Here is a 16,291-nt window from a genome sequence, read left to right as displayed (position 1 = left end):
GCTCAGCCCTAAATGACCTTTGATATACGGAAGGATGCCTTGTGGCCAGCTTCCAAAATGTACACAACTGCAACCCACTCATAAGGGTTTTCGGGAGAGGAAAAGAGAGCGAGAGAGAGAGAGAGAGAGAGAGCGAGAGAGAGAGAGAGAGCGAGAGAGAGCGAGAGAGAGCGAGAGAGAGCGAGAGAGAGCGCGAGAGAGAGCGAGAGAGAGCGAGAGAGAGCGAGAGAGAGCGAGAGAGAGCGAGAGAGAGCGAGAGAGAGAGGGAGAGAGAGAGAACGAGAGAGAGAACGAGAGAGAGGAAGAGAGAGAGGAAGAGAGATAGAGAGACCCTCAATGACTTTGGGAGCATGGAACTGGAACTGATTAACTTCAATCAATCTGTGCTTGGTCCGTGCTGCACTAAAAAGATTGGTAGTGATTTATGGCCAATTAAGGAGGTGGCAAAGAAGAGGGACACTGGAGAAAACAAATGATAAGCAATGAGCGGGCTACAAGCCCTTTTTAGGTTTCACCAGTACCGCGCTTGCGCTGGGCTTGTGAAATCTATGGGTTTTAATATAAATCTTAAAAGGGGCTTACATCGCACCCTCTTACTTTCCGGACTTTATTCTGGGTGTTGTGCTTGCCACTTACATTGGCTGTAGCATATTTTCCTGCATTTTACCAATGCTTGTTCCTCGTCTGCATCTCTTATCAGTTTCCCATAGCCATAATAATGTTAACATCCGCTTTGGTGGTACTATTTTTTCATAAACGTTTGCCTCTTTCTGCTTTTTTGTCTTGCGTGATACTTTAAATGAAATTATCAGATTTATATAGTGCATGTTATCACCCAGATAGATTAAGTGATTTGTCCGGAATAACAGGATGTTGCACTTCCGAGACTCGAAGCAGGATCCCCAGCTTTCAAGTTGCAGCCCTGCCCACTGCGCCACATCCTCTCCTCTCCCTGGATACGTGTTGGGGAGCGGTTTCCTCCATCCCAGGCGGTGGTTGAATAATGAATTCTATGTACATCTCTCCTCGCTGACCCAGTTTCATTTTGTACCCACACTGTTAGAAATGGGATTTTTGGCAGGCTAGGGCATGTGCCAAAGCCAGGCAGAAACCACCACTCTAGTCAGGATAAGGGAGTTACACTCCTAAAATAACCTCTGCTCACCCCCTTGGTAGCTTGGCACGAGCAGTCAGGCTTATCTTAGAGGCTGTGTGTAAAGCATTTGGACATAACCAACAGTAATACAGTGTAAGCACTAAAAAAGGACACACACCAGTTTAGAAAAATATTCAATATTTTTATATACTTAAGGCAAGACCAAAACCGATAAAAATCCACAATACAGTACTTAAAAACACGCTTTAAAACAATTCTTTGATGTTGATAAATCTGTCCGGGGCTATCACGGCATCGTGAGCAAACAAATCCAAACAGTTCTGGCTGGCGACGTTAACCAGCTACAGTGTCGGGAAGACCCGCAAGCTGTACCTTTTAGAAATGAAGGGCGTCGGCGACCTCTTGTTGAGCTTCCGAAACCACAGCGTCCGCAAGCGTCTGTTCCGGAGGTCAGTGCAGGAGTCGTCAAGGCCCTCGAAGTCACACGCATTGAAGGTCAATCTCCTCTCTGTTGGAGTCAGGAGCGCAGGCGTCGAGTGCTGCGGTGCGAAGTGCAGGGGTGCGGCGTGCAGTGCCCTCTGGTCACGTGAGAGCAGGGGCTCAGTGGCGGCATCAGATGGCGTCATCGGTGAGACCAGAATCGTGGTGCGAGATGAAGGCGGTGCTCGTCACGGTGCTGGCAGGTCACGGTGCAAGCAGTGTCGTCGTCGTTGATGAAGCGCTGTCGTCGGCTGACGAACTGGAGTCGATGGCGCCGGCGTCAGTAGGTCATGGCGGGATGAGGGCAGTGCTTCGTGGACCAGGGTCGCGGTGTGGCATTGCGGTGGCGCTTTCTGCAGTGCCAAGGCGTCGTCGTGAAGCGGTGCGGTGCCCACAGGTCGCGGTGCGAGCAGCGGCTCGGAGGTGGCGTCCGCAGGCATCGTTGGTGAGACCAGGGTCGCGGTGCAGCATTGCGACGGTGCCCTCTGCGTTGCCAGGAGTCAGCAGCGGCGTTGTAGACGTCTTTGGATTTCTTTTCTTCCGTTGCAGCACAAAACACACAGTCCCCAGTGCTGTTGGCAGAAGAGCTTGAAGTCTTTGCTGTTCCTGAGACTTCTTGAACAGGGGGCAAGCTCTACCTCAAGCCCTTGGTGAAACTTACAAAAGTAGATTGCAGAAAGTTCAGTCCAGTCCTTTCACTGCCCAAGACAGAAGCAGCCACTGCAAGCCAACACAGCAAAGCACACAGCAAAGTGGTAGTTCCTCTTCACAGCTTCTCCAGCCCTTCGTCTTGGCAGTCTTCTTCATCCAAAAGAGTTCTAAAGTTCAGGGGCCAGGGCCCCAGTATTTGTATCCAAATATCCTTTGATCCTCTAGGCAGATGGTGTCTGTACCAGCCAGAACCAGTTCTGCCTTCTCTGGTGTGATTTCCTGGCAGGGGGTGGAGACGGCATTGTCAGAGGCAGACCAGGCCCTTTGAGGTGCAAAGAAATCTCCTCCCTCTTCCCCATTGCAGCCCATGTCTATTCAGCCCTTTCCTGACCTACCTAGACTATCGGGAGCCACCCTTGCTTCCTAGGCATCTGTTGTCCAAAACCCAGACAGGCAATCCACATTCCAGCAGAGGCACACGGGATGACTGAGCAAGAAAACACCTACTTCCTAAAAGTGGTATTTTCAATCACAGAATGTAAAAATCACCTTTACTAAAAGATCCATTCTTAGATTCTGAGTTTAGGCATACTAAATGTTATTTTCCCACCTAGTTTCCAGGGCCAGTTATGTTTATATGGTGTTATAAACAAACTTCCCATTCTGTCCTATGGGGAACAGGTAGCCTTGCTATAGTGAAAAACGAAATGGGCTGTAATTCACTATCAGGACATGCCACACACACCAGGGCATGTCCTACCTTTCACATACACTGCACCCTGCTCTCAGGGGTACTTTGGGCCTACCTTAGGGGTGCCTGACATGTAAGAAATGGGAAGGTTAGAGACTGGCCAGTGTATGCACAGGCCAAGTCGATATGACAGCTACAAACTGCGCGAAGACTCTGCAATGGCAGGTCTCAGGTACCTTTTCCGGGCTACTCACGTGGGTGGCACAATCCGTGCTGCAGGCCCACGCGTAGCATTGGATTCCCAGGCCCTGGCACACTCAGTGCACCTTACTAGGGGCTGACAAGAAAACCAAACAGCCAATCATGGAAACACTTATTAATACCACAATTTACACAGAGAGCATGTGCCCAGAGTCCTAAAACCAACACAAACAGGTCAGGAAAAGATAGGAGGAAGAAGCAAAAAGTTTGGGGATAACCCTGCAAAAAGTGCTATTTCCAACACACACCATTGCCCACCTCTCGCACCCAGCACACTGCTTATTATATCTACAGCTCGGTACAGTGCTTCACATCAAGAACATTACACAACGGAATGTTACTTCTCTTCTTGTGACGTACACAAGTGTCCGCTATTATACTGGCACTTTAGAACTGTGCTTAGCTGTGATGAGGCCAAACCCTGCAGTCTGGCACACAGGAAAGTAGTGGCAGAACACAGAGTTTGTGGGCTGCACCAGTCTCTATGCACAGTGGGTGCCCAAGCAGTCAACAGTTGTTTTACAGGGTCATGCTAGGTGTAGGGGTTTTTGAAATAACGCAACATTTGCCGACAACGCAAAACCAACAGCGTGCCGCGAAAGGGTGACAAGCAATGCCATTTTCACCAACAAGGTAGGTACATTCACTCCCTCAAACCTCCTTTATATCCCAGTGGATTATTTTTTCCAACATGCCGCAGCACCACCCGTTGTGGCTCTGAGGGAACTCGTTGACCCAGCACTTCCTCCAACGTCATCATTTTTTTGACCGGAATTTCTTCATACACCCATTCAATGGCCATTGCCTCTCCTATCCCGTGTCCCCTGAGATAGCCTGCGCCTACGGAGGTCACTTGTTCCCTGTGCACTTCTTCTCAGGGACAGAGCCCCCGCTGGGCATATTTTATGCAACCAAGGTGAAAGAGTAAACGTAAATTGAAAAAGAGCAGCAAGCTGTACATCAAAAATATAAATGAGATAATGTAAAAGTTGGCTGCACATCATGCCAATTTGCATGTAGTATGGTCTGTTACTCTGCTGAATTCCAGCATTCTCACATTAATCTGCAATGTGATGCAACCTACTAAAATATGGCATTTTCCTGATCTTTGTAGTCACAAGATAACAAGAGAGAAGTTCTGCCTTAAACCGCTGTTTCATGGCTGCGTGTAAGTAAGACTAGGGTGGAGAAATACGACCTGTTGCCTCCCACCCTCTGAGTTCTTTTGGTCTTTGATCCTAAATCTGTATTTACTGCTTTATGCAACTTTGTAAAGGTCAACTGAAGTCTTCTTAAAAGACTGCTAGCCCTGACCGACCTAAATGAAGTTGAGGATTACAAACCATGCACAGAGCTAAAATATGCAGCTACTTACATCACCACCGAGAACTCTGGCCAAAAGAAAAATGGTCAATGATCCAAATATCCAAATTGTAATAATCCAAGAAACCACCTAAAAAGTAAAACAAATTGTCAGTTATCAACAGTACAAGTTTTAAAAATATATTGAAAATCTGTGATTTTGAAGTTAGACAACAAAGTCATGTGTTGCAATTTGGCTCTTATTTTAACAGAAAATTGATCAATTATGTTCTCATGTAGTATTTATGTAGTGTTTTAAAATTTACTTATTTTATAGGAGAAGCAACAGTTCCAAATATATCAGTTTATTATAAAAGACAAATAATTACATTCATTAGTGCACAAAGACAGAACAATATTGTTCAAAACCAATGCCCATCATTACTCTAAAATATTAAAAGGGATACACGTTTGGTCTTAAAGAAATTTGCAGAAACCTTGTGTCAATTTGAGTTGCAATGAAATGGTTACAAAAAGCACCCCAGTTATGATTAGGCAAACTAACCATAACTCACACCTCGATATGCACTACTTAGGACCGCACATGTGACAATAATCATGGCACATTTAATTACAATAATAACTACATCTCTAATAACATGACTGAAGACATCATCCAATAGGACTAATGCTTTGCCATCGGTCCAGTGCAGTGTGGATAGCTGCAAGGCTCTGTGCTCAATCCTCTTTAAATAGCCTGCCCATGTTGCTTATGGCCATAGGCAGCTATTTCCCCCATAAAAAAAAAAAATAGCGCACCCGGCGTAATTTCAACACCACAATCATAGAAGATGTAATCAACAGTCAGCAGTGCCTGATGGGAGACGAGGTATGGTTTTCTACCAGGACGTGTGAATTTCAATGGTTTCCATATACTGAAATTCGCTTTGGCCTGCAGCCATGGCATTATGCTCATGCAGCTTCAGGGCCTGGCAGTGTTATGTTATGTTAGTAGTTTTTATAAGGCGCGCAGCTGCCCCAGCCAAGGGGCATCCCGGCGCCTGATCAGGTACCACAACACAACAAATCGATGCTGGGAAGAAGAGGGAGGAATCAGTCAGCGATTGGGAACAAAAAAGTTTTTATGGGGCGCCTAAAGGAAGTAAGGCTATTCAAGGCTCGAATATGGACAGGGAGAGAATTCCATAATCCTGCCGCTAATACTCGAAAGGAGCGACCTCCCATCCTACTCAGTCTAAACCGTGTATTGACCGCCAGATGGAGAAGTTCCGATCTAAGAGACCGCGTAGGAACATAGGAGGAAACAAGCTTAGCGAGGGCTGGAGTGCATCTAACAAACCATTTTGGCCAACCTACGCTGCACCAAGCCTTCAGCTGGGTAGTCCAGGTTGGACGAAGGGCCTGCACCCACCCTACTACATGTGGCCAAACTCCTACTGGACACTGCCAAAGTGCTCTGATGGTGTGCAACTCTTGCTGGGCATGACCATGGTTAGCTGTTGGGCCTGGCCGCCAGCCAGGTCTGCGCACAAGCCTCAGCTGGAAGTGATCCCCCACATCACAAAGCCTTGAGAATGAGAAGCCATCAATAATGCTTTTTGTTTGGGTTCTTGAGCTGAATATTCTTTGAGTTTAAAAAAAATATATCTTTACTAATTTTAGTTTGATAGGTTTTGTAAAGTAACTTATGTTATTTTCGCTTTTTGTAATCACACACACACATATATATATATATATATTTCTTGGATTCTCCTTGCTGCGACGCTCCCATCAGAAGTCACGGCACAGCAAGCAGGTAAGATTATTCAAAAGTTTCTTTATTCACACACCATGTGCAAAATAACATGCATTAAATCGGCTACTGCTAGCCTTCCACTGGACCAATATATATATATTTTTTCACTGAAAAAACAAAAGGCTTCAGGGACGTTATAGTTAGGCTGACATTTCACTCGTACAAAACCAGAGAAATTCAGCCGTTCTACTTAGCTGAGCTTACTATAACTCGCACCCCCGCTGTCACATATTACATTACTCATGACATGATCAGTGACATCACTGATGACATCTCAAATGACATACCAGGAGGGCTTCTTGGCACCAAAAGTCCCTGAACAGTAAAGTGGACTTCAATCCCCTTCCAAAAGCGCGCCAGGGAGTGCGTTTGCAGAGTGGTGGGAAAAGGAGGAGTGACCCCCGAAGACCTCTTAGCAATCCCACTGTGTTGGACTAACTGAAGGTAACAGGAGGGGTAGTTGGCCCCCAAAAACATCCTAGGGCCATACTTGGGGGCCAACTACCCCTCCTATTACCTCCAGTAAGTCCTACACAGCAGGATTGTGAAGTTCTCATAGCAGGCCACGCCCCCTTTTCCCACCACTCTGCAAACACGCTTCCTGACGCGCTCTTGGATGAAGATTGAAGTTCCCTTCTCTGCTGGGGCTCTTTAGGGGCCAACTAGTCTACCTGTTACCTCCAGTAAGCCCCACACAGTGGGATTGCTGAGAGGTGGACACAGGCCACCCCCATTTCTTCACCACCCTGCAAACGCACCTTCTGGCGCGCTCTTGGTTGGGGGATGAAGTCCCCTTGCCTCCTGGGGGCCAACTAGCCCTCTTGTTACCCCCAATAAGCCCCACACAGCTGGATTGCTGAGAGTGGCCCCAATACCCAGGCCGAATTTGGCCCAGGGGACCCCATCTTCCGGGGCCCGACAAAAACATTATTTCTGGAAGGGGGGCCGCCTGGGCCACTTTTAGCCCCTGGGACCCCATCCCTCGGGCCAGCCCCTTTTTTATTTTTAGAGGGAGCCGCCCCTTCCTGAGACAAATTTTGGCCCCAGGGACCCCATCCCCCGGGGCGGCTTAATGTTTTTTTTTTAATTAAAAAAGGGAGGGGGGTCAAATGGGCCCCCTCCCGGGCCATTTTTGTCCCTGGGAACCCCATCCCCCGGGGCATACTCTCACGTTGGGGACACAAAGCTCCTGCGTTCCTCGCTGGCTCCCCGCCTCCTGTGGGAGCCGGAATTGCATTTTGATAGTGGGAGCTGCAAACATGCAGCTTCCTTTGCCCAAAAGCAATTCTGCTTTGTTTTATGGAAGCAAGAGCAGTTTTACTGCTCTCACTTTCATGAAGCGAAGCATATGTTTGCTATGGCAGGGCGGGAGCTGTCTTGCCGCCCTGCCATAACAAAATGCAAGTCCCTGGGGTGACCACCCAGGGACATTGCTGGAGCAGGCCCTGGGGTTTGGCGGTCCCCAGGGCCATCTAGGGCTCCAGGAGGGGGGCCATTTGGCCCCCCTCCCAACAGGATTAAAGCCCTGGGGAGGTGGTGGTCCCCGGGGCCATCTACGGAGCTCCGTATGTTAATTACTTAATACCTCGAGGAGGTGGTCGTCCCCGGGGCAGTGTGAGGGGGGCAGGACCCACGCCACATATTATTAATTTTAAAAAAAAAGCCCCAGGGAGGTGGCGGTCCCTTTGGCTGGGGGGGGGGGCTGTGAGGCTCCCCAACCATAATTAAGGAATGCCCCGAGGAGGTTGTCGGCACCGAGGTTGCGGGGGCCCAGTCGTCACTGGCATCCCAATTTTGTAATGCCCCCGGCCCACCCGGGGGCTTCAAGAAAACGAAGTGCGGGAGACCGCACTTCTTTTTTTATTCCTATCCGGATATGCGGACCTTACGCAAATCCCAAATACCAAGAGCTACCTCTCTGCTAAATTTAGTGTAATTGAGTTCAGCAGTTCGGGCTGTAGCTGCGACAAACTTTCCTATGGAAATTAACATGGAGAAAACGCGTATTGGTACCCTCCTTTTTCTTTTTCTCGGCCCCCGCTTGATGAATCACCCCTAAACGTTCAAGACAGGAGCTGACTGGAGCGCTCCATTAGTTTGGAAAATTTCAGGAAGATTTGTCAAACGGCACCAAACATATTGGGAAAAGAAAAAACGCTTTTTAAATTGAAACATCTATGACCACCAGTAGGTAATATATAACGAATTCTATTCAACACTGAAAGTGTGTGTGTGGGTTGGTTTTTAATCTTACTATAGGCAACAAGAACAATTTGCCCAACTTATGAAGTCTTGAACAGGTAAGTTTCCTGCCTAGACATAAAAATCTAAAAGATCTCCACCAAGAGCCCTGAATATCGCAACCCATCCAGATTACCAGTGATAGTCCGGATGAGGGGCAATCTGATGATGAAGCATGCCATTTAGATGGAAGGGGTATACGTACTTGAAAAAAAGGTCTATCTACTATAACAATGACTGATACATCAGTGTCTGGTGCTCCTTACCATTTGGGTGAGCATGTCTCATGAGGTCACATAAATCAGAAGCATTTTTGTCTTTGAATATGAGATCAGATCAGACACACTATTTAATGAGCAGTGCTTTGTAGACTTTATTACCTCTGCTAGATAAAGACAATCTTTCCACTGAAATATTCACTTTTGTTTTTTGGGTGTTCAAGACCGCTCCAAGATCATGAATGGTCGGAACTTGGACTTTCGTTGAGTTGAAATGGTTGATAGCAAGTTCCAGAAGATGCAGACGGGACACTGTCATTTTTAAGTTCAAAGCCTCTTGTGGTGTGGAAGCCTTGATGAGCGTATTGTCTGGTTACATAGGTGAAGAAGGTTTCTTTCTCAGATGTACCACCACGACTGCCATTCCTTTAGAGAAGGGCTGTGTGGCTTATTTCATGTCAGAAGGAAGAACTTTGTGCTGAAAGTAATTCTTTCCTACCAGAAACCAGAGGAAATTACATTGATTCTATGCACTTGGGATTGAGAAAAAGGATTCTTCTAATTTATTTTCACATATACCGTTTCCCTGATGAAGTTGGGGCTTAACCTGTTGAAGGGATAAGCCTTAGTATTTCCTTTTGTTATCTAATTGTTTTCAGTCTTGAAGCAAAGACAGGGTGTGAGCTCTTGTTTGGCATTAAGTTAAGGAACTGGAATACACCGCCCCCCCCCCACACCCCAACAACTTCTTTTCCATAAAAATGTCAACATCTCCTGTTAACCCATTCCTGACCATTTCGGGTGGACATTTTTTCACATGAATTCTAAGAGGGGACAATTTTAACCCAAATCCATAGCCATTTTTTTCACAATTCAATTCAGCACCCCGCTGTCTTTTGTGATTTCATGCCACTATTGTATATGATTCACTAGATTTCCTCCTACTATAGTGGTGAACTGGAGGAGTAAGGCATAATTTGCCTCTAGCCTGTGGGTTTTCATGGGGCTAAAAACAGCGGCTGGCCATCTCTTCTTTTTCTTGCATTATGTTGTATTGGATGCTTATATTATGAGTGATGATGGCACCAACGGGTTTCAACACCTCACTACCGTCAGCGCTGTTAATGTTAATTTAAGTCAGACTTGTAGAGATACCTGCTAAACTCCTTCTTTCTTTTTTGAAAGCCAAAGCTTTTCGTGTACCCATTTATGATTTTATGTGGTGTGTCTTCTCATCAGTCACCTCACCCAAAGAGAACATTTCCTGAAAAACCAAAGATGTAAAATCCTGAGTCAGGCATGCAGTTTCAAGCTAGTGAGTCAAACCAAAGTGAACATTTAAGAACGAGGCAACAGCAATAGTGATGTCAGATAAGATCATAGGAATTTAATGCTGTTGATGGATTGGTTGAACATCAATAGACCCTCGTTCAGTATTTCATGTAAATCCTCGTGTGTTAAGAGCCAGATCATCTGCAAACCTTTGGATGGACTACTGGAGTAAACAAATGTATATTCCCCATAGTGCCGTTGGTTTTGTAGCATTCACAGACATAGTAGGAGTCCTGCATACTTTCCTATCCACTCTCATAAACATCAAGAATAGTAATTGGTTCTGTAATCTAAGAATATTCAACTCGAGAAGCTGGAGGGAAAAGATTGCAGATCCTAAATAGAGAAGTTCAATCTTAATCTGCAGCATCTTACATGAAAGTGACCACATTACAGAATGGTGCTGTAAAAAACTGAGGCTAATAATTATGTTCATGGTCTTGCATTATCATCTAATCATTGAAATGTATGCAGTAGATAAAGAGGGAACATCTGTTTTGTGAGTGAAGCAAAATATCTATTCATCAGTTTAGGCTCACGAGACTGTGTTGATAACAAATATTTTAGAGATAAATCATAGACTTGGGATACAAATGCCTGTTCAGTGACCCCTCTACTGTGAAGATCTCTAAACAAAGTCAAGTCACAAAATTATTTTTGAACCAGAAGATCTGTAAACCTATCTAGGCATAAACCAGAAAGTATGCATAAAACTCTGAAAATGTGAGAACAATTGTGCCTGTTATTATTTTTCTCTTGCAGAGGTTAATTCATCATGGTTCATAAATGGTTGATCCATTACTGCGGTTGAGAAGAAGGGTGGTAGGTAACTTCAGATTTCATGCTGCAGTTGATAATCCTATTGGATGCCTGGGATAATGTGCTTAATATTTTATGTCTTCACAAATGTGTTTGCCTTCATCCAAGATTCGCCTATGGCATATTGTGTCTTTCCCTTTAACTCCCCAATAGTCACAAAGATGTGAATTCACTTTGATAGGTTGCAAAGAATATTGTTGATAAAGTAAGCCAAATGGGTAGGCATTCGTAAATTGTCCACTATCCAGAGATTCTCTAACCACGGTAAATGAAAAATGAAACTAAGATGCAAACAAGAGGTTTATGATTTAGACTTTTTGGAGCATTCTTTAGGCAGCAAATCTTTAAAAGATCCTTTAACAACAATTTGAAAATTTTAACAGCAAGTGGTTATATGGGATGGGAGGTTGAGGCAATTCATCCTCTCATATCCTTCCAATCATGCTTTAAATGTAGTGCAACGTTGGAATGCTATGCAAACAAATTTTTTTCCCCAAAGGGAACTGTAGCAACAACAAAAATGTCTAAAGCAGTCTACTGTCAAAGCACACACGGAGATGTACTGCCAAGGTACACACTATGCTATCTCCTGTGTTTAGCGAATGCATACATTAAATCAAGGTATGTTAATTCAAGGTATATAACTTTTATGTTAATCTATTCTTTATGATTCTCAGCAGCAGAGAAAACCTTTTCAAAATCAAAAAACACAACAAACCCCATCAAAACTGACAAGTCTATCAACCATAACATAAGTCACTAAAAAAGGCCCAGTAACTGCTCCACTCAGGCCTCTAAGCTACGCCCACATCAAACTTGTCTCTTTCTGTGCTGCACACTCAAACTAAGTCCCATGTTATCATTCGCCCAAGCACTGCACTGCTGTGCCATTATTTTATGCCCAATTGAACTTTACGTTTGAATAAGGCAGGTGCACCCCAGATTCGGTGTTTTATGTTACCCGTTTATGTGTTCGCAAATAATTTGCTATGCAGTTGGAGGCGGAACTCTGGTGGCAGATTCTTAGGAGCCTTATCTTTCCATACACAGGATGGAGAGGTACCAAACATCTTCTGCCTGTTTCCCATGCAGCTTATAGCTTGTGATTGTGCCGATACCTACACACTCATCCAAGTAGCTGCTAGGATTCTTGAAATGTTTGAGTGTTGGCAGTTTTCGATTCATTCATACAGGGGAAAACTCAGAGGAGATTTCTTGTAGTCACAGTGGGGGTAGGTATCAGCCACCAAATATTTACATTAACCTACAAACTTGACACTTTCATAAACACTTTTTTAACAAATGCATTACAAAAGTATCCTCTAACGCATGCCAAAGGTGTCTGGTCTTAAATCTTGATGATATGCTTGTCTTGTTAGGATGAAATAATTTCCTTTTTGTGTGTGTGTGTGTGGGGGGGGGGGGGTGCATGGTCTTGGTTTTTAAACTGTTTTATGGGGTCCTTTAGGAATTTGTGGACAACTGCGCCGGACAGTCCCAGAGACAATGGAGCGACTTTACTGGAGACTGGACCGCTTTGTAGACTAGGTGACTCACCTTCTGATCAAGCTTAGCAGTAGCTCTACGGCCAGACAATATCTTGGCAGTGGTTAGATATGGCAATCAAGCTGACGTACCTGATGTTGGATCCTGGCAGAACTCAAACAATTTCTGCAACTTCTACCTACTAAGCTATATATTGAAGATCTACTGATGTGTTGGTCACTAGCACTCCTAACACCGAGTGGAATGCATGTATTGAATGCTTGCCCATGCATGTTTTCAGAGCTTTGACCGATACTTTGCGATGTCTTTATATCTAAGCTGAAAGGTCAGGTTCCACATTTATTCAGATTCAGAGCTAGTAGGTTGGGAAACTTTTCTCCAAGGATGAGGTCAGTGTTGACTAATGTATTAATCCTCAGGGAGTTGGGTCATGCAAACATGCAAAGGTGTATTCTGTGTAAAATTATTCTGATCTTGGCTCCCACATCTACAGAAACATTCTGTAGAATTTCCAATCCCTCTTTCCCAGCCAGTACATAAATCCCTCTTTCCCAGCCAGTACATACAATCACAGATTTTGTGAGTTGACCTGATCCTCTTCTGCAGATGAGGTGCTATCCGTGACATCTGGGAGCATTTCAAGTCTTGCTTGGGAACTTCTGGCCTGTCTAAGAATGTTGTGATTTTGTACCCATAGGTAGAAGCAGACCTATTAGGCTGGCATAGTCCTACTAGTATGTCTGGTTTCTGGAATGTGAACTGCATCTCACTGTATCATCCTTAGTGCACATCCTATATTTCTTTTCGGAAATGACTCAGGTGGGCAAGACCATATTGGACACACAATACATAAAGATTTGCAATCTCTTTCACATGTAAGCCTGTGTGGGCTCCATTCACTTGTGTGTTGCTGCTATGAGAAATAAAGAGTGGTGCTGTCAAAGACTAGCCATCCATCTCTGAGATATCAAAAAGGAATTTCATTTGTTCCTTGGGTGGACATTAATGATCTATGTTTCAAAGCTTTGTTAAAGAAGCTCACCAAATAGTTTTGCCTTATTTCCTGCAAGAGTGTTTTCAGAGTAGGGCTCTCAATTATATAGCCTGGAAGTTCATCCCTTAAATAGTGTTTTTTGTAATCAACCTTGGACCTACCAGGCTAGCAAGACTGTAGGCCATTCTGGCAAGGCTGAATCCGAGCATGGTACATGGTCACAATTCTTGGGCGGAGAGAATCTGTGGCTTGATGCGGCTCATATCCTGCATCCTCTAACAAACGAACAAGTGGTTGGTCAGGTTGACAATATAACAGGCATGCATCAAATAGTCATCCTGTGATGGGGCAGTGACAGAAAAGGGTTTCAAGAAAGAAAAAAAAGCTTAATGAATCTGTCATGAAACAGGACTAAACAAGCATTTACAATGCAATAGGTCTTGCAGCATTAAAGTTTGAGTTATTGGCATTGTGTATGACAATGCCAATAGTTATAACTTTTGCAAATGTGACACCTATAGCATTTGTAATGCAATATGAGTTGTATTTATGTAACTTAGATGTATGTTTTGTTACATAATGTGAAGCACCGGAAAAGCCATTAGGTCTTGCCTATTACTTACAGTGCCTTTATGTTTCCATCCATGCTCTCTTATTCATCTGTACATTGTGCCCCATGCTTGACCACATAGTCCAGGAACATGAACTCCATGTGATGCAGAAGCAGCAGAGTAGAAGCAATGACCCCAAGAACGAAAGCACTACTTCCCATAAAGGAGAGCAGATCCACCTAAAGTCTTCAGTGTTTAGAATACACAGGCTCTTTGGTTTACCCATTTGAGTGAACATTAGACTCGTTAATGAGTCCTTTATTCTATTGCAAGACTGCGAAAAATCACAGAAAGAGCTGAGCAAGAGCAGAGACAGGAAGGGGTCTTACTTGGTTGGCTCGAAGAGCACAAGCCGAGTCATTCAAAGATTCACAATGTAAATTGTGCAGCCAACAGCATGGAAAAACACAATAGAGGTTATTTTAAGTTACAAATAGGTTAGTTCATGAATGCTTATGTTTCTCTTCTGTACAGTGGATTATATATCTCTGCACTGACATTTGTTAAAATACTTTTTTAAACAAACGTTTTACCACCTTCAACAAACCGACAGAACAGCAATGAGCGAACCAAGAGATGGTCATTTACAACGTATAGCTGGGCAATATCATTGGTCATGTGGAGCAACATTAGTGTCTATTAAACCATATGTGGGTATTTTTGGTAGCATTCATCCTGAACTAAATTTCTTCAAGGTGGTACCATATTTGACAGTCAAGTAAAATGATTTGCACATTATCGGGCAGCGTGATCAAATGAAGAAGCGGAGATCTGAACCAAATGTTCCTGGCTATATATAGAATTAATTCAACCACTGGCTGAATATCCCCTTCTCTGCCCCTTTAATCCCAACGGATAATGTTTTGTGTTAAATTATTATTCGATTCAAAAGACGTATAAAATTGTCAAAACTACTTTCTTTCTCAATGTAAGAGAAGGGAGGAGGCTATTTTTAAATTAATGGCACGCCTTTCATTTCACTGCATGAAAAGTGCAGAGGGCCACCACCTCAATGACAGCATTTGCACTGATTATTAAATCAACAGGACCGACTCAGTCCCCACGGGTTTTCAACGGGACGCTTGTGAACTGCAGTTCACACACAGCAAAAACGTACCTTTTTAGATTTTGAACCATCAACTGACAAGTGGCTTCAATTTTCTTTTTAACTTTTAATATTGCAATAGGGAGGTGCAGAAATAGCTCTATTTTGGCTCGCAAGTGCCTATGGGACTAGGGCCAAGCCAGAGCCAGTCATTCAGCCTGAATCTTGCTTGGCTTGCAGATTGTTACAGACACAGTCCCACGCCTGCCTATCTTAAGATACAAGTAGTCCTGTAAAATAGTGTCAAATAATCAATTAAGTTTTCTAAGATATTCATGGACTGCTTGTTTAGGCAAACTTTTTTGTGATTTACCAACAGTAATACATGTGCTTATGACAGCCTCAGCTGGAGGGGGCATAGGAGGCTTGTTGCCGACAGGCTCCCACGATGGTGTCCAAGAAATAAGCCTGTGCGATCTACATTCAGAGATATTTGACCTGATCTACTCTACAGCGGCAACAATTTCTGCACAATTAGGAGGTGTGTGTGTGTGGGGGGGGGGGTTTTACTGCATATGCACCACCACCTACAGCATACTTTGCAGATTCCAACCAAAAATAACTGAGTACAATTTCTAACAGATCAAAAGTGACTAAAAACACAGCAACGCATCGTTAGTTGCTGCATTCAGGCGTTAACATGGGAACAATAAAGTGAATCTTTTCCCTTGACAGTGTAAACTTCTGGGACAAAAATCGCGAAATAATGGTGCCATCTTATGCCAACATAATTTGCCATTTCTTGCCGCAGAATTTGGTCGTCCATTTCTGCGTAATTCCACTGGCTATGAAACTACTTTATGAATGTACAAAGTAAAGAGTATTTGGCTAATTTAAAAGTTTGATAGCAGTAAACGACACTTCAATGACCGTCATTATTACTTTGGCTTATTTTAAAAGACCCAGCTGTCTTCTATCCCGCCACCATTCAAAAACAACCTGACGCTCTGTTGGTTAAGCACCACTAAACGCTGTAGCTAAATTACTGAACCTGCCTGGCGGCTTGCGACACCATACCCAAAAAAATAAACGACAACATTGCTGCGCTTTTATTAATGGTCGTGAGCCATCAATATTCTAGGAAAAGGTTGGTAATAGGGAGTAAATAAAAACGTCTTCTATTTTAAACATGCTATCGAAAAAGCAT

General features: G+C 44.1%; 1 protein-coding gene across 1 annotated transcript in view; it reads right to left on the bottom strand.

Moving 5' to 3' along the window:
- YIPF4 (Yip1 domain family member 4) overlaps window positions 1–16,291 on the bottom strand; it is a 216,640-nt gene that overhangs the window by 59,556 nt on the left and 140,793 nt on the right. Inside the window, exon 4 of the mRNA XM_078648575.1 lies at window positions 4,576–4,653. Coding sequence (XP_078504701.1) covers window positions 4,576–4,653 — 78 coding nt within the window. The remainder of the gene's footprint in view (window positions 1–4,575; window positions 4,654–16,291) is intronic.

The sequence above is a fragment of the Lissotriton helveticus genome, chromosome 6 (genome assembly GCF_964261635.1).
Source record: "Lissotriton helveticus chromosome 6, aLisHel1.1, whole genome shotgun sequence".
In the NCBI taxonomy this organism is placed as follows: domain Eukaryota; kingdom Metazoa; phylum Chordata; class Amphibia; order Caudata; family Salamandridae; genus Lissotriton; species Lissotriton helveticus.
Note: the sequence above shows the minus strand (reverse complement) of the source record. Positions and strands in the feature narration are given on the sequence as shown.